At 40.2% G+C, this 20,472-nt stretch overlaps 1 protein-coding gene across 1 annotated transcript; it reads left to right on the top strand.

The window, feature by feature from the left end:
• Nucleotides 1-9,053: 9,053 nt before the first annotated feature.
• Rbm22 (RNA binding motif protein 22) lies at nucleotides 9,054-20,042 on the top strand. The gene is made up of 11 exons (XM_026414640.2): nucleotides 9,054-9,386; nucleotides 9,821-9,874; nucleotides 10,819-10,848; nucleotides 11,570-11,702; nucleotides 13,327-13,427; nucleotides 13,588-13,760; nucleotides 14,431-14,631; nucleotides 15,622-15,786; nucleotides 17,301-17,389; nucleotides 17,574-17,705; nucleotides 18,880-20,042. Exons 1-11 carry the CDS (start codon nucleotides 9,333-9,335, stop codon nucleotides 19,008-19,010), a joined length of 1,263 nt encoding a protein of 420 aa, XP_026270425.1. The 5' UTR covers nucleotides 9,054-9,332; the 3' UTR covers nucleotides 19,011-20,042.
• The last annotated feature ends 430 nt before the right edge of the window (nucleotides 20,043-20,472 follow it).

Genomic DNA, 20,472 nt, shown 5'->3' with positions numbered 1-20,472 from the left:
TAAAACTTCATATAAGGGTAGTTCATTGTAGGTATTGCTTGAGCTACTTATACACATATTCTTATGACCATTATATAATTATTGTTAGTCATCTGCCAGCTTTTATATCCTGGGTCATTGTTCACAACAATATCCTTTCAAATGTACAAAATGGTCCTACTTACACAAGTAGACACTCATCCACTTTTTGTGCCCACATAACCCTTCCTGTTGCTACAATTGAGTTATTTCTGTTTCTCTTCTTAATACTCACCTCATCCTCTGAACTATTCAAGGATATCACATTAGCTTAAGCTTCCTTCCTTGTCTGAATCATTTCTGTTGGCATGACTCTCACATCTTAGAGAACTGGACCTCACACTCCTCCCACAAAGCCACCCATTGCTTTGCTCTCTTCATAGCAAAACAACTCTTACCTTCCTCCTGCCATCCTCACCCAAGCCCATTCCAGTTAGGCCCTCACTCCTACTGCTTCATCAAAACTGCCCCTGTCAAGGTCACCAGCAATCTCCACACTGTTAAATACAAAGGTCAGTTCTCAGTACTTAATTAGGTAATCTATCTGTGGCATCCAGCAGTTGATCTCTCTCTTCTTCAAAGACTATATTTGCTTCCAGAACACAACACTGGTTTTCTTCTGCCTGGCTGGGAACTTGTCTCTCATATCCTTTGCTAGTTCCCTCCTGTCTTCCCAGCCTTGCAGTCCAGGTCTCCTTTCTTAACACTTCTTTCTGTGCTTTTTAGTGGTATCAACTCATTTCCAGGCCATCTCCCATATTCAAGTACCATTTCTTTTTTTTTTTTTTTTTTTTAATTATTTTTTTTTTTAAAGAGAGAGTGAGAGAGGAGAGAGAGAGAGAGAGAGAATTTTTTTAATATTTATTTTTTAGTTCTCGGCGGACACAACATCTTTGTTGGTATGTGGTGCTGAGGATCGAACCCGGGCCGCACGCATGCCAGGCGAGCGCGCTACCGCTTGAGCCACATCCCCAGCCCTCAAGTACCATTTCTACAATATTCTCTGAAAGTCCAGAACCATGGTCTGGATTTCTCACCAAATCTGTTCTCCAGGGGTTCCTAAATTAAATGGCAACTGTATTTTTCAGTTACAATAAAATAAATAAATAATAATCCCTTGCTTCTTACATGCCATATCCAGTAAGTCAGTAAATCGTGCCAGCTGTCCTCACACCCTGACCACTTGGCACCATCTCCAACATTATTTTCCTATCAAGTCACCATCATCTATATACACCCCTAGAATGTTTTTCCAGTGGCATAGAAATCTCCCTGGTCCCTCCACCTACCTTAGTCCACTTCCAACATGAGGCAGAGTAACTAAGTCATTTCTCTGCTTAAAATCCATGAAAGTCATCTTAGCTCACTCAACAACAGTAAACTATAAAAGTCCTATGGTGGCATATAAGGTCCTATATGACCTGAAATATTCTCCAACCTCTTCCCAAAATCTATCTCCTATTCCTCCTGTGCGCATGCCATCCCAGTCTCCCCAGGCAGGCACTCTCAGGGCCTTTGCACTGGCTACCTCTGCTGTCATAGATACACATAGCACTCTCCCTCACCACAAGGTCTTTGCTCAAATGTTGCCTTCACATGGCTTTCTCTGACATTGTTTCCTATCCCCGACTGTTTCCTATCCCCCTTGGTTTCATGCCTGCCCCCCAAAGCATTAGTCGCCCTCCAACATAGTATACTCTGGTTTGTTTTCTGTCTCACCATTCTAAAACAGAAGCCCCATGAGGGCTGGTATTTTTATTTTTCTTTATAACTGTTAATTTTACAAAACAGAATGATGACAAGTAGTGGGCACCCTCTCTTTTTTGAACAGATAAATACTATCCCTATGTAGCTGCTGTATCTGCTTTATTTATTTAGTAGTGCTCGGGATTGAACCCAGGGCCTTGTGCAGGCGAGGCAAGCACTTTACCAACTGAGCTATATTTTTAATAAGCTTTTAGAACAATTTTAAGTTCACAGAAAAATTGGCAAAAACAGATTTCCTGCATACCCTTTGCCTCCACATGTACACAGCCTCCCCCACTAAAGCTTATAACACCATTGTGGTACATCTGTTAAAACAGATGAGCAAAATAATAATAATAATACCTAGTGTGTTCATTAATAATAATAATGCCTCATGTGTTTTTCATTGCTGTGGCCAAAATATCCAACAATAACAACTTTGAATAGGAGAAGTTTATTTTGGTTCATGGTTTCAGAGGTCTCGGTCAATGGTTGGTTGATTCCATTGCTCTGAGCCAGAGTGAGGCAGAACATCATGGCAGACAAGTGTGGTAGAGAAAGCTGCTCAGCTCACAGCATCTGGGAAGCAGAGAGAGGAAGGCAGAAGCTGGAGGAAAAAGATAACCCTAATGGCATGCCCTTAGAAATCTAATTCCTCCAGCCATGCCCCACCTGCTTGCAGTTCCCACCCAATACAGTAATCCTGTGGATTAAACCACTGATTAGGTTATATCTCTTAGAATCTAATCTTTTTTACCTGAATCAGTGCAGGAGCTTCTGAAAGACATCTCATATTTAAACTATAATACCTAGGAATAAATCTAACCTAGCAAGTGAAAAACCTCTACAATAAAAACTATAGAACACAGAAGACAAAAGGAAATGGAAAGACCCTGCATTTTTGGACAGGCAGAATTAATATCATTAAAATGGCCATATTATCAAAAGTGGTCTACAGATTCAATGTAATCTCCATTAAGATATCAGTGACTGGGCTGGGGATGTGGCTCAAGCGGTAGCGCGCTCGCCTGGCATGCGTGCGGCCCGGGTTCGATCCTCAGCACCACATACCAACAAAGATGTTGTGTCCGCCGAGAACTAAAAAATAAATATTAAAAAAAAAATTCTCTCTCTCCTCTCTCTTTAAAAAAAAAAAAAAGATATCAGTGACTGGGGCTGAGGCTGTAGCTCAGTGGCAGAGTGTTTGCCTAGCATGTGTGAGGCACTGGGTTTTATCCTTAGCACCACATAAAAATAAACAAATGGGTTGGGGATGTGGCTCAAGCGGTAGCACGCTCACCTGGCATGTGTGCAGCCCGGGTTCGATCCTCAGCACCACATACAAACAAAGATGTTGTGTCCGCCAAAACTAAAAAATAAATAATAAAAATTTAAAAAAAATAAACAAAGGCATTCTGTCCAACTACAACTACAAATCTTAAAAAAAAAAAAAAAAAGGATATCAATGACATTCTTCACAGAACTGGAAAAAAACACCCCTAAAATTCATATGGAAGAATAAAAGACTCAAAATAACCAAAGCAATTCTGAGTAAAAAGAACAATGCTGGAGGCATCACAATACCTGATCTCAAACAATAGGGTTATAGTAACCAAACACCATGGCACTGGAATGAAAATAGACATGTAAACCAATGAAATAGAAGACAAACAAACTGACACAGACACAATCGTCTGATCCTTGACGAAGGCACCAAAAACATCCACCAAAGAAAAAACAGCCTCATTAACAAATGGTGCTGGGTGAAATGAGTGTCCATATGTAGAAAAATAGAACTAGATCCCTATCCTTAACCCTGCACAAAATGGATTGAAGACCTAGGAATTAGACCAGAAGACTTTGCAACTGCTAGAAGAAAATAAATGTCAACACATCTATAGGCACAGGCAAATAACTGCCCTCGATAGGACTCCTAAAGCTCAGGAAATAATACCAAGAATTAATACCCAGGATGGCATCAAATCACAAAGCTCCTGCAGAGCAAAGGAAATGAGTGTGAAAAGAGAGCTAATAGAATGGCAGAACATCTTTGCCAGCTACTCTTCTGACAAGATTCATATTGAGAATACACAAAGACTCAAAAAAACTGAACACCAAAACAACAATCTAATCAACAAATGGGTAATAGTCACCTCTCAAGAGAAGAAATATAAATGGCCAACAAATGTGTGAAAAATATGTTTAACATCTTTAGAAATCAAGGAAATACAAACCAAAACTACACTGAAATTTCATTTCACTCCAATTAGAACAGCAATATCAAGAATACACATAAAATGCTGGCAAGAATGTCAGAGGAAAGAAATGCTTCTACACCACTGTGAGACTGTAAATTAGGAGAGCCACTGTGGAGACCAATAGGGAGGTTCCTCAAGACTAGAAATGAAGCCACGATTTGACCCAGCTACACCACTCTTTGGTATTTATCCAAAATAATTAAAGTGTACATACTATAGTGATACGTGCATGTACACCTGTTTCTAAAACGCAGCACAATTGACTGTAGCCAAGTGTCCATCAATAGATGAATGGATAAAGAAAATGTGAGTTTTCTTCAGTCATAAAGAATAAAATTATGTCATTTGTAGCAAAATTGATGGAACTTGAGAGCATTATGTTAAACAAAATAAGCCAGACTCAAAAGTCAAGGGTCAAATATTTTCTCTCAAATGTGAAAGCTAGAGAAAAAAATGGAGGAGGGGGATCTCATGAAAATGGAAGTGAAAAAAGGTAAGCCAAGGGGAGGAAGGAAGAGTGGGGTATGAAACTGACCAATTACATCGTGCATATATAAAAATCACAATGAATTCCACTATTATATATGATCATAATACACCAATAACAAAAACCCTAATAAGCCTACATTGACATATCATTATCACCCGGAACCCATAGTTCACGAATTCATTCATGTTGTACATTTTGTGCATTTAGGCAAAGATATGCAATAGGTACCCACTATTACAGTACCATCCTCTGTGCTCTGCCCGTTTATCCCTCTCACACCCCAACCATAAATCTTTTTACTGTCTCCATAATTTTTGTCTTTTCCAGAATGTTATAGTTGAAATCACAGTATGCAGTCTTGCCAGACTGGCTTCTTTCACTTAGTAATATACATTAAAGGCTTTTCTTTTCCATGTGTTTTCATGTCTTGATAACTTGGTTGTTGGTATTTTTTTTGTTTTTGTTTTTGTTTTTTGTTTGTTTTTTTAGTGAATATTGATCTTTTATCATTTAAAATATATATACACAAATATGTGTATGTGTTGAATATGTGTATATATACAGGGAGGAGGGGGACAGAGACTTTGTCAAAATTCAAAGGGGACCTGGCACAGTGGTGCACACCTATAATGGCAGCAGCTCAGGAGGCTGAGGCAGGAAGATAGAGAGTTCAAAGCCAGCCTCAGCAACTTAGTGAGGTCCTAAGCAACACAGCGAGACCCTGTCTGTAAATAAAATATACAAAAGGGCTGGGGGTGTGTCTCAGTGGTTAAGCGCCTCTGGGTTCAGTTCCTGGTACCAAAAAAAAAAAAAAAAAGCCCAAGGGCTTCTTACTTTATGCTTTCTTGTTCTGATGTTTTTGTTTTTGTTTTTGTTTTGGTACCAAGGACTGAACTCGGGGCACTCTGAGCCACACCCCCAGCCCTATTTTTTTGTATTTTATTTAGAGACAGGGTCTCATTGAGTTGCTTAGCACCTCGCTTTTGCTGAGGTTGGCTTTGAACTCATGATCCTCCTGCCTCAGCCTCCCAAGCTGCTGGGATTACAGTCGTGCACCACTGTGCTCAGCTGTTCTAGTGTTTTTTATACCTAGGATTCTCTTCCTGCTCTCTGAACTGTTAGGATTACTTCTCTGCTCTCACCTAAATGTGAGAGGTTTTTGTTTGTTTTTGGTTCTGGGAATTGAGCCCAAGTGTGCTTTCCCACTGAGCTTTACCTCTCCCCTATTCATTCATTCATTCATTTAGACAGTCTAAGTTGCTGGCTTCAAACTTGTCATACTCCTGCCTCAGCCTCTGGAGTCATTGGATTACACTTGTGCACAACCACCCCTGGCCTAAATATGGTCTTAATTCACAAAACTGTACTTCTCCGTCTTAATTCACAAAACTGTACTTCTCCAAGGCAAGCACCTCTTTCTTCCTTTCATTGTAGAGTTTCATATGAGCCTAGCTCATTTATTGGACAGTAGATTCCCTAGGAGCCAAATCCAGGTCCCTTTGCCATCTGTTTCTCCCACACACTCGATTCAAAGGGCAGTGTACAGCAAACTCCAAAACTCAAGCTAAGTTGCTTGTTGAATGGCAATTCAGTCATATGCCACATGACATTTTCAGTTAACAATGAACCAAATATGTGACAGTGGTCCCCCTAAGATTATATTATTTAATGAGATTATAGCCATCTTAGTTTGTGTAAGGTACACTCTATGATATTCATACAATAACAAAACTACAAAGCAATGCATTTCTCAGACTTATTCCTATCATTGACACATTTTCTGGTAGTCAGGACAGTAATAATTTAGTAAAGTATATTTCACAGTATTCAATTCCTACACAAAGCAACAACTTAAAGTGTTAAATGAAAGTAACATTAAATAATATGGAAATCAAATGGTGGAAGAGTTTTTTTTCCTTCTTATTCTCATGCTCCCATCCCCTTTGTGGTTAAGTCAAAGGAAAAAAATATCAGCACTAATGATGTTTATAACATCTAAGAATAAAATGTCCATTATTATGTTTGTAACAGCTGATACATCCTTGTTTCCTGGGTTTTTTGTTTGTTTGTTTTGTTGTTGTTTTGTTTTTTGTTGTTTTTATCAGACTTCTGGATGGAGGCTTTCAAAGTCAACAATAGCACTTACTAAATAACACTGTTTCACTGTCATTGTACTTGTTTTTAAGGCCACATATAAGCATGTGATACTAACTTTCCATTTGCAGAAGTGATAGAAATATTCCTCTTAAAATAAATTTAAATAAAATTGGTTGACTCCAGAGTTCTACAGAACTTCTCACTATCATGTAGACATCTGTAAAGAATCCTACCCCCACTCAAAACCAGAGTGAACAGATGACAAAATTATTACTGTTCTTGGATCTACTGGAGAGCTCATGTGACACAGCAACAGAATGGCCTCAATTCCAAGGAAAGACAGAGCCCCCAAAGGAGAGAGAGAACGTGCAGACTGCTTCACCTATGGCAGATGTGGGGGACGTGTTAGCCAACATACAAGCAGGTAAGAGGAAATCAACTGAAAAGTTAAAGAATTTCTAAAGGTTAAATACAAGCTACACAACAGCATAACATTCTGGAAGTGCAAGACAAGAAGGGAGCTAGTTTGTGAGCACTCACAAACTCTTTCTAAAACCTCCACCAGGTGTTCATGAGAAAAATGGGCAAGGTAGGAGCTCTAGAGAGTCTTGCTTGGTTAGGAGGGATGTAGGAGGGTTGCGTGTGAGAAAGGTTGTAAAACTTTTCCTCCCTGCCCGGGCCCTTCCCTCATAATGAGTGAAAGGCCTAAGCCACTGACAGAGGAACAGAATATCCTGTCTTCCCAGATTATCAATGCCATTAAAGGGTCCTGCCCAACCCAGAGGCATAGACAGAGGTTTATTTAGGAAAGTACATATATATTGAAGAAAGAATAGGGCAATCTCACAAAGAAGACACCTTTGTGGTAAAACAAGGATTATGCATTTTATCTCTAGAGGGACAGACGGCCCTTAAAGGTCTGTGGAAAGGACAGAAACTCTCCCCTACCATACCAGGCACAGAGTTTAACTGCTAGAGGGAAGAGGGGAAAGAAAACTGAGTAAGGAACCATTCCTAAAGCCCAGACACACAAGGCCTAAAGACTTAAGCTGCATTGAATTAGAGCAACAGAGAACCCCTTTATTCCTCCTTCACTAATAGCCTAGTCAGCAGCTAGTAACAAGCATCAGTGCTTGGGGGATGGGCAAAGGCACAGAAGGAAACATACCTCTACTAAGCAGCTATGCAGAATAGCTATATGCTCAAGGATGAACTTTCAGAAAAGTTCTCCAGCCCCAGCCTAAAGCAAAAAAAAAAAAAAAAAAAAAAAAAAAAAAAGCTAGAGGATGTAAAATCTAGGACACTAAAAGCAACCACAACAACAAAACCCAAACTCACTGTAATCCCAGGCACTGAGAGGCTAAAGCATGAGGATCTCAAATTGGAGGTCAATTTCAGAAACTTTAGCAAAACCGTCTCTAAATAAAAAGGACTGGAGATGTAGGTCAGTGATAAAGTGCTCCTGGGTTCAATCCCCAGTACCAAAAAGAAAAAAAAAAAAAAAGAAAGAAAGAAAGAAAAGAAAAAGAAACAAAACCCAGCTCAGTTCCTGAACTGATGGACCAAATTCCAAATAACGGATCTATCAGGATCTATCTATAATCCTATGTAAAACCAGGAACACAGGCAAAGGATGGTTGCTGTGAGCTGAGTGTAGGAGTAAGTGAATCTTCTACTCGCACCAAGGAGCTCCTTGGAGATGATGGAACTATTCTGTATTTGTGGTGAATGGATGCAAAAATTCATAACTGTACAACTAAAAAGATAAAAACTTACCAAATATAAATTATACTTCAAATAAACTTGATTTTTAAAAGTTATAAACTTATTAGGTTGTTTAATAAAAGTGACACTAGAATGGCTTGAAGATCATAAAACTATTGGCAGAACTGTTGAGTCATTCCAAAATTTAAAAAATGTATAAGCCCAGCACGGTGGCGGCACGGGAGGCTAAGATGGGAGGTGCCAGAGTTCAATCCCCGGTACTAGCTCTAAGAAAAAAATAATTATATATATCCCAAGACCTTTCTTGTGTCAGAATTCAGAAAAAAAAATAGTATTAATGCCTTTGCAGTTGTGTTTCGCCATTTTAGCTCCACAGGCAAGGGCCGGTTACTTAATCTTCCGAAATCTGTTTCCTTATCTATAAAAGAGGAATCAACATACTATAGGACACCTAGTTAAATATGATTTTTAGATTTTAAAAAAATGACACCAACTTTAGTATAAAATATGTATCAAACGTATTTATGTTGAAAAAAAATGATTCCTTGTTTATCTCAAATTCGACTTCACCAGACGTTCTCTATTTGTCTGCTAACACTGGCAACCATACAGAGAGGTCATTGTGAGAATTAAACGAGACTGGCACCACAAGACGTTCCCCCAGCGTTTGTCATGATTACCGCCCAGTGGTGGCCAGGCCTGTTTGAACCCCAGCCCCAGCCCCTCATTCAGCATCTGCTCCTTCACTCTGCGCGTGGCTTTATCCCAAGTAGACACCAACGCGAAGGGAGCGTCGGAGCGTAGGACACAAAAACCCCAACTATTAAGCGAATGTTCCAAGAGAGGTGACGTCACGACGCACAAGGCCCCGCCCTGAGGGCGGCACTAGGCGCGTAAATAAGACGTCGACAGCGGGGCGCCAGCCCCGGGCCTGACGGGATTGTGGCGGTCCTCTCTCCCAACTCGGAAGCTACCGCTGCCCCCCGGACGCTCTCAAGATGGCGACCTCGCTGGGTTCCAACACCTACAACAGGCAGAACTGGGAGGATGCGGTGAGTGTACCCGCCGGAGGAGAACGGCAGGAGGCGGCGAAGCCCAGCCTCAAGCGGGAGGGCTGACTGAGGCTGCGGCGCGACCGAGGGAGCTCCAGGGAGGACCCGATGCTGCGGCCTAACTCGGCGGGAGCAGGAGGCTGGAGCGTGGCCCTCCTGCGGCTTGGAGGGAGGGGACTTAGCCAGGGTCCCAGGACAGCCGCCTTTCCATCCCTGCCCCCTCCAACCTTCCAGCTGATTTTCTTTTCTCCCGCCGCCTGCCGGAAGTGCAGACAGCGCCCCCTCCCGCGACCCGGCCCGTGCTGGACCTGGGGTTCCTCCTGCCTTTTCCTCCCGGCTCTCTCTCCCCGCCCTCCCCCGCCCCCACGAGTGGTTCTGGGGTGGCAGGATCTTTGGAGCTTGATCCTCATCCATATTTTTCTCATTTTCACCAGGATTTCCCCATTCTATGCCAGACTTGTCTTGGAGAAAACCCATATATCCGAATGGTGAGTGATTTCGTGTGTGAAAGGGAGTTATTGCATATGTTCTGACATTCTCTGGAAAGTGTTTCCCTTTCCGTCAGAAGAAATGATGCTTTTTTACTAACCCAGAGTGCTGGATGATTTGCAAAGGACTGTCATTCTTACTCTCTCACTTAGGAATTTAGCAGTGATCCTGTAATGTAGGAATCATAACGACTAATATTTGTTGAGCATTTGGCTAGGAAATACGTCTGTTCCAGAGACCTAGAGAGCTTATGTCTTCTCGTATGGCAAGTAAGGAGTGGAACTAGGATTTAAATTCAGATATTCTGACTTCAGAGACCTCAGCAATTAGGAGGAGAACCAGGATTAGATTCATGACTCCTAAGTCATATGCAATTCAGCCACTGTACTTAGTAGTCTTTAGTGTAAGAGACACTCTTCTCAAAAAGACAAGGGTAAAAGAGCAATAGTAATTAAGTTAGAACTCCATTATTGTGATTAGTATATGTTGTGTGAATAACTTATGGAAACAGAACCTTTACTCTCTATGCTCTCTATGCCAAGGTATCTGCATAGGCTAGAGTAGTTATCTTCTTACCAAACTTTGTGAAAGGGACCAGCCATAGCTATATCCTGATTTAAGAACTGTGGAAATCATTAGGAATTTAGTTCTTGGGAGCCAGAATGAACCTAGGAGTTATGGCTGTGCAAAGACATTTGCCTGGTATTAGATTCATAGACTCTTGAGAGAGAATAACTCAGAGTATGTTGTTTGAATATTTCCTCTATCCTACTCTCCCTTTTGGGGGAAATATTCTAACTAAACTCTCCTATTTAGTTTGGTTTTGGTTTCCCCCCTTTAGGATGCCAGAGATCTCCAGACATATTTCTTGGGTTGTCTATAGGGTAAGCATAGACATTCTTCTTGTAACTAGTTCTTTTCTTTCTATCTTTTTCTATTTCAGACCAAAGAAAAGTATGGGAAAGAATGCAAAGTAAGTATGTCTGTTAAGAAATAATGATATTTTTTTCTTCTTTTTCTTTACAAAACTAGCTTTTATATACTAAGCATAAAAGTCAGTACTCTGTAACTTTCATATGTCACCGATATATCACTGGCTGGTAACTATTTAGTGTGGGAGATAAGAAAAATGACCTTGTAATGTATTGATTCTTGACCTAGTGATGGTGAATAGGCATTGAACATCGGAAGTTTGTATAATAAGTGTTGTTATGATTGTGCATGTGAGCATTTTAGCTGAGAAGGAAAGTCATAGCTGACATAAGATTCTCAAATGATTATGTGATATTCCCCACTTCCTCCTCTCTCAGAAAGATTGAAGTATTATTTGTCTTTGTTGTTGTTTTGTGGTACTGGAGATTATACCCAGGGCCTTGCTCTTGCTAGACAAATACTCTACCTCTGAGACACATCCCCGGGCGCAGTCAGATTATTAATGTTGCTCATCTCTAAGGTGGGAGGACTTTTAACTATTTAAATATTTTGTTTCTATACTATGTGGATTTTTTTAACTATTGGCAAAGTGTGCTGTAAATTGTATTGAAACAGTTGGTATTTAAACAGGTGATTGCTAAGGTCTCTTCTAAACCTTAGATTCAAGAATCCTTTCTTGAATTCCCCGTTGTTATTAAATCTCCTGGGTTGATTATCCAGATCAGAACCCATAACACTCTGTGGCTCTTGTTTGTGTTCAGATCTGTGCCAGGCCATTCACAGTGTTTCGTTGGTGTCCTGGAGTCCGCATGCGCTTCAAGAAGACTGAAGTGTGCCAAACCTGCAGTAAACTGAAGAATGTCTGTCAGACCTGCCTCTTAGACCTAGAGTATGGTATGTTTGCCATGTCCAATAGGTCTGTAAGTGTAAATGTTCCCTAAACAACAAACTTGTCTCTCACTTCTCTCCCTGCCTCTGGCTCTGATCCTACTTTGGAATGTCTGTTGTGGTCTACTTCTCCCAGGAGTAGACTCATAATTAATCCACTCTAGAGTCCTGAACAATATAATAGGATCTTAAGGAACAGTTGAGAAGTAAAAGAACTGACCTATACCTCCATCTCTGTAGCCAAGGTGAGGTAAAAGACATTGATCCTATAATAGGAAATTCTTGGCCTTGGGCTTTTTTCTTCAGCCAGAGCTTTTTTCCCACAATCCCAATCAGAAACTCAAAGACTAATTATGCTTTAAACTTTTATCTCAGCTGGGTTGTTAGAACCAAAATACTATATCATTATTATTTTATAACAGCTACTTTGGGAATTATTTTTTTCTTTTAAACTGTAGGTGACTTTTTAAGAAAAAAAATTTGCCAACAAGAATTCTGTATAGTTAAATAAGAGGGGAAAGGAAAATGTGTATTAATATACGTTAAGCTCAGAAAGGACTCTGGTAATCAGACTCCTAGCCACATATTGTTTAATAGTATTTATATATTTATTAATGAGAATTTTGGTCCTGAAGTATAATCACCCTTGTGTGTCTGTGACTATCTGTAGCATCTGTAGGATCAGCCTTGAAATAAATTTCTTTAAGATAAATTTTACGTTTATTTTAAATAAGTTGTGTTAATAAAGTTTAAATACATTATTAATTTTCCGGTCAAATATGACTATAACCCAAGTTTATTTAAAAGATTTTCTAGGGCTGGGTTTGTAGCTCAGTTGCTTATCATGTGTGAGGCACTGGATTCAATCCTAAGTACCACATAAAAATAAAATAAAGGTATTGTGTCCATCTACTATAAAAAATATTTAAAAAAAAAAAAAAAAAAGATTTTCTAATGCTGGGTGCGATGGCACATGCCTGTATTCCCAGTGACCCCAGAGGCTGAGGCAGGAAGATCATGAATTAGAAGCCAGCCTCAACAACTTAGTGAGGCCCTAAGCAACTTAGCGAAACCTGGTTCTGATCCCACTTTGGAATGTCTATTGTGGTCTACTTCTACATAAAAAGAGCTGGGGATGTGGCTCAGTGGTTTAGCATCCTTGGGTTCAATCCCTAATAACGAAACAAAAAGATTTTCTAAAAATACTCCATCAAATTTTATGGCAGCTTAGAAGTTTAGACAGGTCTTTAGAATGCATGTAGCGGTGTCAGTCTGGTGATGCTGAAGAATTTAAATAAAAATATAGTAAAGAGGGCTGGGGATGTGGCTCAAGCGGTAACCCGCTTGCCTGGCATGTGCAGGGCTCTGGGTTTGATCCTCAGCACCACATAAAAATAAAAGATGTGTCCACCGAAAACTGAAAAATAAATATTAAAAAATTATCCCTCTCTCTCTCTCTCTCCTCTCTCTCTCTCTCTCCTCTCTCTCTCTCTTTAAAATATATATATAGTAAAGTGTCTGATACCAAGTAGGACCAAGAGAAAGGAAGAATTTTTATTCTGTTTGTTTATTTAATATGGACATGTTTTTAAATATATTTGAGGTTTTCTTCTCTATTCCTTTGTACCAGGCCTGCCCATCCAGGTTCGTGATGCAGGATTGTCTTTTAAAGATGACATGCCAAAGTCAGATGTCAACAAAGAGTACTACACACAAAACATGGAAAGAGAAGTATGCTGGCACTTTCATGATGTATTTTTCGGGGGGGGGGGGTGTTTATTTGTTTTTCTAGTGCTGAAGATTGAGCCTAGACCTTCTTGACTTATGTACTTTTGTATTTGATTAAAATACTAATAAATTGACAGTCTACAAATTTGTCATCCCCATATAGATTTCTAATTCTGATGGAACACGGCCAGTTGGCATGCTTGGGAAAGCCACATCCACTAGTGACATGCTGCTCAAATTGGCCCGGACTACACCCTACTACAAAAGGAATCGGCCCCACATTTGCTCCTTCTGGGTAAAAGGAGAGTGTAAAAGAGGAGAAGAGTGTCCATACAGGCAAGAACTGAGACAAACTTTCAGTATTTGCTTTTGCATAATGAGTTTGTACTTTAAAATTTAAAGCTCATGAAGCTAGTGTACTGCCTCATAGAACTTACTAAATTTAGAAGAGCTTGATTAAATTGTGAGTTTGACTTATACTGAAACTTGGGAAACTACATTGCTATGCAGTGTAAAGTAGATTCTAACCCTGAAAGTTTCTGCATAAGAAGGGAATCCTCACTGTCGTCATATAATGGCCTAAATCTCAATGTAGAGTGGAAGTCAAAATGAGCCAGACTACAAAAGGGTGTGTATATTCCAGTTAAGACCACCAAGCATCTGGATTAGGAGTTCTTAACTTGAGTTTGATTAACTCCTCTACTCCCCTAAAAATTAAGCAAGCCATTTTTCTGGGGCTAGGTCCCTAGCTTTCTTCAGATTCTCAGTGGATACAAGACCTCAAATATGTTAAGAACCATTGACATAGAAAGGGGTGATCACTTGCCCCTTTTTAGGAGACTGGGAAAGACTGATAGACTAAAACCCTTGGTATCAACTCTGTTTGATAATTATATTTTGGTATGGCCCTGGTTTCTAGTTCAAAAGGCATAAGACTTTACTATGTAGTTATTATTGGGTAATATCTGCATTTTTCACCTTTATATGCATTACTTTTTTCTCATAGACATGAGAAACCTACAGATCCAGATGACCCCCTTGCTGATCAGAATATTAAAGATCGGTATTATGGAATCAATGACCCTGTAGCAGATAAGCTTCTCAAGCGGGCTTCAACAATGCCTCGTCTGGACCCACCGGAGGATAAAACTATCACCACACTATACGTTGGTGGTCTGGGCGATACTATTACTGAGACAGATCTCAGGTTTGTGGGTATAATTTTAAGAACTATTTTGCTTTTAACTGCCTTGAAATTATTTATTTGCAAAAACACAAGAATGATCATCTATATAAAGTACTTTTTTTTTAACTGTTCTGTAGTTAGTATCATGCTGACTCAAATTTTTATAAAATTATCTTTTATGAAGCCAGAGGAATTTGTAATGTTCATCAGGAGTGCTTATCTATCCTTGTATATGATAATAATTACATGGAACCTAATAGCTGATTAGAATTTTTAAAGAATGGCACACTTCCAAGTATGATCAGTTACATAGGGGAGGGAGAGCTTTGTGATTCTAAAACTCTTATGGTTTAAATTGTTGGCTTTTTTAAGAGAGACTGGTATTTCATAAATTTGTGTTATTTTTGGCTTGTATTATGCTTGGCTAGATGAGACATCTGGGCAGATAGTAATGGAAATTACCTCTTCCAAAGAGATAAAGTGGAGAAGAAACTCCTGTAAGTTTATAACCTGCCCTTGATAGCCTGTCTCCATTAAACCCTATCTTAGTGAACTAGATAATCCCCAGGGGTTGGCAGACTTTCTATGAAAGGCTAGAGAGTGAATATTTTTAGACTTTGTGGGCCTCATACAGTCTTTCTCTCTTCTATTTTCCCTTTCAACTTTCTGAAAAGAAAAAAAACCATTCTTGGTTCATGTCCATGAGCACTGTACTTTGCCAACATTGTATGTAGGGCTTAGGGTCCTTAAGGAATTTATTAGAGCCCCCTTTCTTCCATGGGAACAACACTGAGATGTTTGAGAACCCTGCTTATTCTTTTTCCCCCCATCTTAGTAATCTGCAATTACAGAAGGGCAAGATATGGAGGGGAAACAGCTGCAAGTAGTTAGGTACATAATCATGGGGCCCACCTGCCTAGTGATGAGTCAGAGAAAGATTTCATATCCATTGTCAATCTGGTGGGCACGTCTGTTTTGTTGACCTTTCTCTTTCTGCCTGTGTCCCTTCAGAAATCATTTCTACCAGTTCGGAGAGATTCGAACAATCACGGTTGTACAGAGACAACAGTGTGCTTTCATCCAGTTTGCCACAAGGCAGGCTGCAGAAGTGGCTGCTGAGAAGTCCTTTAATAAGTTGATTGTCAATGGACGCAGACTCAATGTGAAATGGGGAAGGTAAGAATGGACTATATATTGAGACTTTTTACTTTTTGGTACCGAGAATTGAATCCCTGTGCTTAACCACTGAGCCACATCCCCAGCCTCAGCCCATTTTACATTTTATTTAGAGATAGGGTTTGAGTTGTAGGCCCTTGCTCAGTTGCTTAGGGTCTCGCTAAGTTGCTGAGGCTGGCTTTGAACTACTTGTGATCCTCCTGCCTCAGCCTCCAGAGTCACTGGGATTACAGGCATGTACCACCGCACTTGGCTATATTGAATCTTTTAATAAATTATTTCATTATTTGGAAAGTAGTAAGCTTTTGGTAAATAGGCTTTAATCAACAGGATCTTTAGAAAGATCTTAAGAAGGTCATTCTCTAATTCCCATGGGGGTGTTAGAAGAGTTCTGCTTTGGAAATGTATTCAGGGTTTTGCTGTTAGTAATCTGCCTCTGTGAAGGTTCATGTTTTTTTGACCACCTATCATAGACCAATTATATTGCCTAGGCATAAAAGATAGATAGTTTCAAGGGTTTATAGAATCTATAGACCTAGATTCTATTTCAGAAACTGGGGGAGAAGATAAAACAGAAGAATATCTATTTTAAGTTTGAAAGTGATGGTTACATAAGAAAGACACAGTAATTGTGTAAGAGATACAGATAAAACACTCTGAATTTTAAGTTCAGAGGGAGAACTTACTTCCAGCTTGGAACCAAGGAGGAGGTGACTAATAGCAACAGCTCTTATGTGCTAAGCACTTTGCCAAACACATATATGTTGTGGGAGACCCACCTCACATGTGACTGAGTTAACTCCCCTGCTGAGCTATGTGGCGTCAGGCACCCATGCTGCTAGACTGCCCTGCTCTTCTAGGGTTCGAGTGACTATGTCTTCCTATAGCCCCATGGGTGAAGCTATGCTCACCTGTTCCTTTGTAATATAACCCCTTGCCCTGTTTATAGGGTGGAATCTTCCATGGAAGTGCCTTGTGTGTGTCCCCTTCTCTTACTATGCCCCTGGGTGTGGCCTACCCAGATGTCAGTCAACCTGCTGACAGTGAACATCATGAAGATAGACTCAGCCCCCTGAAACCTGACCCCTTGCCTCATTTGAATAGATTCTCCTCAATAAAAGGGGTCAGCACATGCTCTCGCTCTCTCTTCCTGCGAACCCTTAAGGTCAGAGGAGCCGTCACAGCGACCCCAAAGAAAAAAGTATTTGTATCTCTTGTGTGGTTATTTTGCGCAGCCCAGTTAGCCCAGTTCAACTGGATTGACCCCTGAGCCTTTTAGTCTCGAGAACAAAAACCTGGCAAACAATGGTTCTAGAAAGTTGTGAACCCAGATCTTTCTGCCTTCAAAACCATCGCTCTTATCCACTCTGCACTTTGGTATTTATGGGAAGACTGCTTGCTGAAGAGGAGGCAAGGAGTGAAGGAACTCCATTTGACTGGGGAACTTGACAAGCAGAGGTATGAGAGAAGGTGGGACAAGGTGCTAATGTCCTGTGTGCGTGCATATCTCCCAGATCCCAGGCAGCCAGAGGAAAAGAAAAAGAGAAGGACGGAACCACAGACTCTGGGATCAAACTGGAGCCAGTTCCAGGACTTCCAGGAGGTAAGTGCAGACTTGTGCTAACCACTGAAGCTATTTGCCCAATGTTCCTCTATTAGAAGAGAAGCTTGTATGGCTCCTACAGCAACTGTCACTTCTAGAGAGCCCTTTTGAGGACATTAAGGTGATAGAAACAGTGTTGCCAATTGTCTTCCCTTCTGAGTGTTGCCTGTTTTCTCTTCTCCAGCTCTTCCTCCTCCTCCTGCAGCAGAAGAGGAAGCCTCTGCCAACTACTTCAACCTCCCTCCAAGTGGTCCTCCCGCGGTGGTAAACATCGCCCTGCCACCACCCCCTGGGATTGCCCCGCCCCCACCCCCAGGTAACTTCCTTCTTCCTTCCCGGAAGTTCTGTGAAAGTCCTACACCTCACCACCATGTCTAAGACAGCAAAATCCTTTGCATTTGCCCTGAAAAAGTTTATAGGTAATGCTGATAGGTTGAGAGTTCTAATTTTTCATTTTTTTCCTAGCCTGCCAAGGAGAGGAAAAGCACCAGTTTTCTGAAAATTTGAATATATGTGTTATCAAGATAGGAATTACTGGGATAACAGTGATCTACCACTAATTTGTAATCTGTTCTGAACTAAATCCTAACTGATGCCCCTGTAGCACTGTTGCTCAAAGTATGGGCTGCTCTTGATTGTCATTTCATGAAGTATTAACTATCTACAGTAAGGTCTTTAGCTTGTGCCAGAATGTAAAGCAATGAGCCACTTTTTTTCATTAGAAAGTCTCATTCCATGGAGCTGGGGATGTGGCTCAAGCAGTAGCACGCTCGCCTGGCATGTGTGCGGCCAGGGTTCGATCCTCAGCACCACATACAAACAAAGATGTTGTGTCCGCCAAGAACTAAAAATAAATATTAAAAAAAAAAAAAGAAAGTCTCATTCCAAAAAAAAAGATCATTCATAAGCAGCATACTTGATCGTGTAATTGAGTTACATTTTGGCTCCACATCTTTATCTTGTCCAAGGTAGTAATAAACAATTTAGAGAACTAGCACTTTGTATAGCTCACTGCTCTAGAAAATGTCAGTGACAGTATGAACAGTGTAAGCAACCCTGTGTGGCCAATTCTGTGGCAGAGAGCACATATCTTTAAAGTGGTGTCTGAACACCTTTCATCCTGGTATCAAGCATTGAAGTTAATGATGACAGGGTCTTGCCATTGGCCTGATTTCTTGTTCACTTCCCACATCCTGAATGAGTCTTGTTTGGTAGGATCTGGCATGTTTGATACATAGCAGAGGTTCACATGATATGCTAGCAGAAGCCTTGAGTCCTGAGGAGTATTCTGGACTGAAGGGAAACGTTTTAAAACCAAGGAAGTAATACACGTAGATATTCCCTAAGCAAGTCTAATGGAGTGATGTTCATTTAAGCCCATGTCAACTTTGATTTATATGTAGGTAGTTTTGATCTTAGGAAGATTCAAAAATATGAAAGGTTGTCAAAGGAACAACAAACCTAACAAATTTATTCTCTCCCATGTGCAGGTTTTGGGCCACACATGTTCCACCCAATGGGACCACCCCCTCCTTTCATGAGAGCTCCAGGACCAATCCACTATCCTTCTCAAGACCCTCAGAGGATGGGAGCACATGCTGGAAAACACAGCAGCCCCTAGCACATTGCCAGCATTCTGGGGCTCCATGGAAGAAAGGGCGCTTTAAAATCCCAGTAAATGGATCTTGGAATAAATATATTTTTCCTTCCTTCGTAGTTTCCATGGTAGCTGAATGTGTTCAGATGTGGGCAGTTGGAGAAGCATAGCCTTGCTTCCCTACATATATTGAAAGGATCAGTGGACCTCAAATAAACTGCCACGAACACAGCTAGTTACCATGATTATATTACTAAGAAAACCTACTGCTAGTCCCCTAAACCTGTATGGGGGCGAGCAGATGGGTAAATTGGAATAGCCAATGGAGTTACCATCCCAATTATATGTTCATTTTGTACCTTTTGGGGTGGGGGCAGCAAAAATTGACCTGCGGTAAAAAACCTTTTGACCATTTTTATGTCTATTGGGTATTTTCTTTTTTTATCATCTAAAAAAAAAATAGTACTAATCATCGTAGTGGCATAAGTGTGATTTAACTCTTCTGAAGTCACATGCTCAGACAAGAAGAAACCAGGACCCAGCACAGCCCAGAATTTTTCTTTTCTTCATTTTTAAAAGGAATCTGATAGTTTTACTCCTCTGTGTCACCAAAAAAGGGGCAAAAGTAAGAGTTACTTTTAATTCCTATCAGAAACACAAATTTTATGCATCTATCATTGAAGAAATCTGGTGTCTGGAATGAAATTATTTCAAAGAACTTCCCATAAAATTCCGTCTGTAACAAACTAAAAGGCAAACTTTGGAGTGTGTTTGAACAGAAGACTCATGAGCTACCACTGGAACTCTGATCTTCAGCATTCACCTTCGTGTGTCTTCAGCGTCCCCTGTGATCCCCTGCTTCTGGGCAGAGGACTGTTGGTCTTAGAATGTTTGGATATAACTGAATTGTAGATGATAAGGGAAATTTGATGTTGTGTTGTATTGTTTTTAAATGATTAAAACGGGTCAATTTTCCAAATATTGTTGGCTTATTTCTAGATTTCTGTTTTGTCTGTCCTTTAGTAGTTAAATTAGTGGAAGTTAAAAAACAGTTTATACATAAATGTGAAGTTTTTAAATCTTGTTTTAGACTGTCTTGATTTTTATCTTTAAATTCGTTTCATAATGGTAATAAAGACCAGGTCTTTTTAGTTCTTGTGTCAGAAGTTGGTTGTGAGGTTAAAATAATGCACATATCCCAGAACCTGACATGTTGATAAATGCAGCCTTAAAAGGCATCCTTATACAAGTCATTTTAAAAGGAAACAAACAAGGGGCTGGGATTGTGGCTTAGTGGTACAGTGCCTGCCTAGCACGTGCAAGGCCCTGGGTTCGATTCTTGGCACCAAATATAAGTAAATAAAGGTATTGTGTCCCAACTACAACTAAATAAATATTTTAAAAAAGGAAACATGAAATTTATGTAATCCCCCTTACTTAAAGCCAATCCTATGTCCCTTTTATCTAAAATGTGTACTTACAGATG

The sequence above is a fragment of the Urocitellus parryii genome, chromosome 1 (assembly GCF_045843805.1).
Source record: "Urocitellus parryii isolate mUroPar1 chromosome 1, mUroPar1.hap1, whole genome shotgun sequence".
NCBI lineage: Eukaryota > Metazoa > Chordata > Mammalia > Rodentia > Sciuridae > Urocitellus > Urocitellus parryii.
This window is presented reverse-complemented; position numbering and strand designations above follow the sequence as displayed.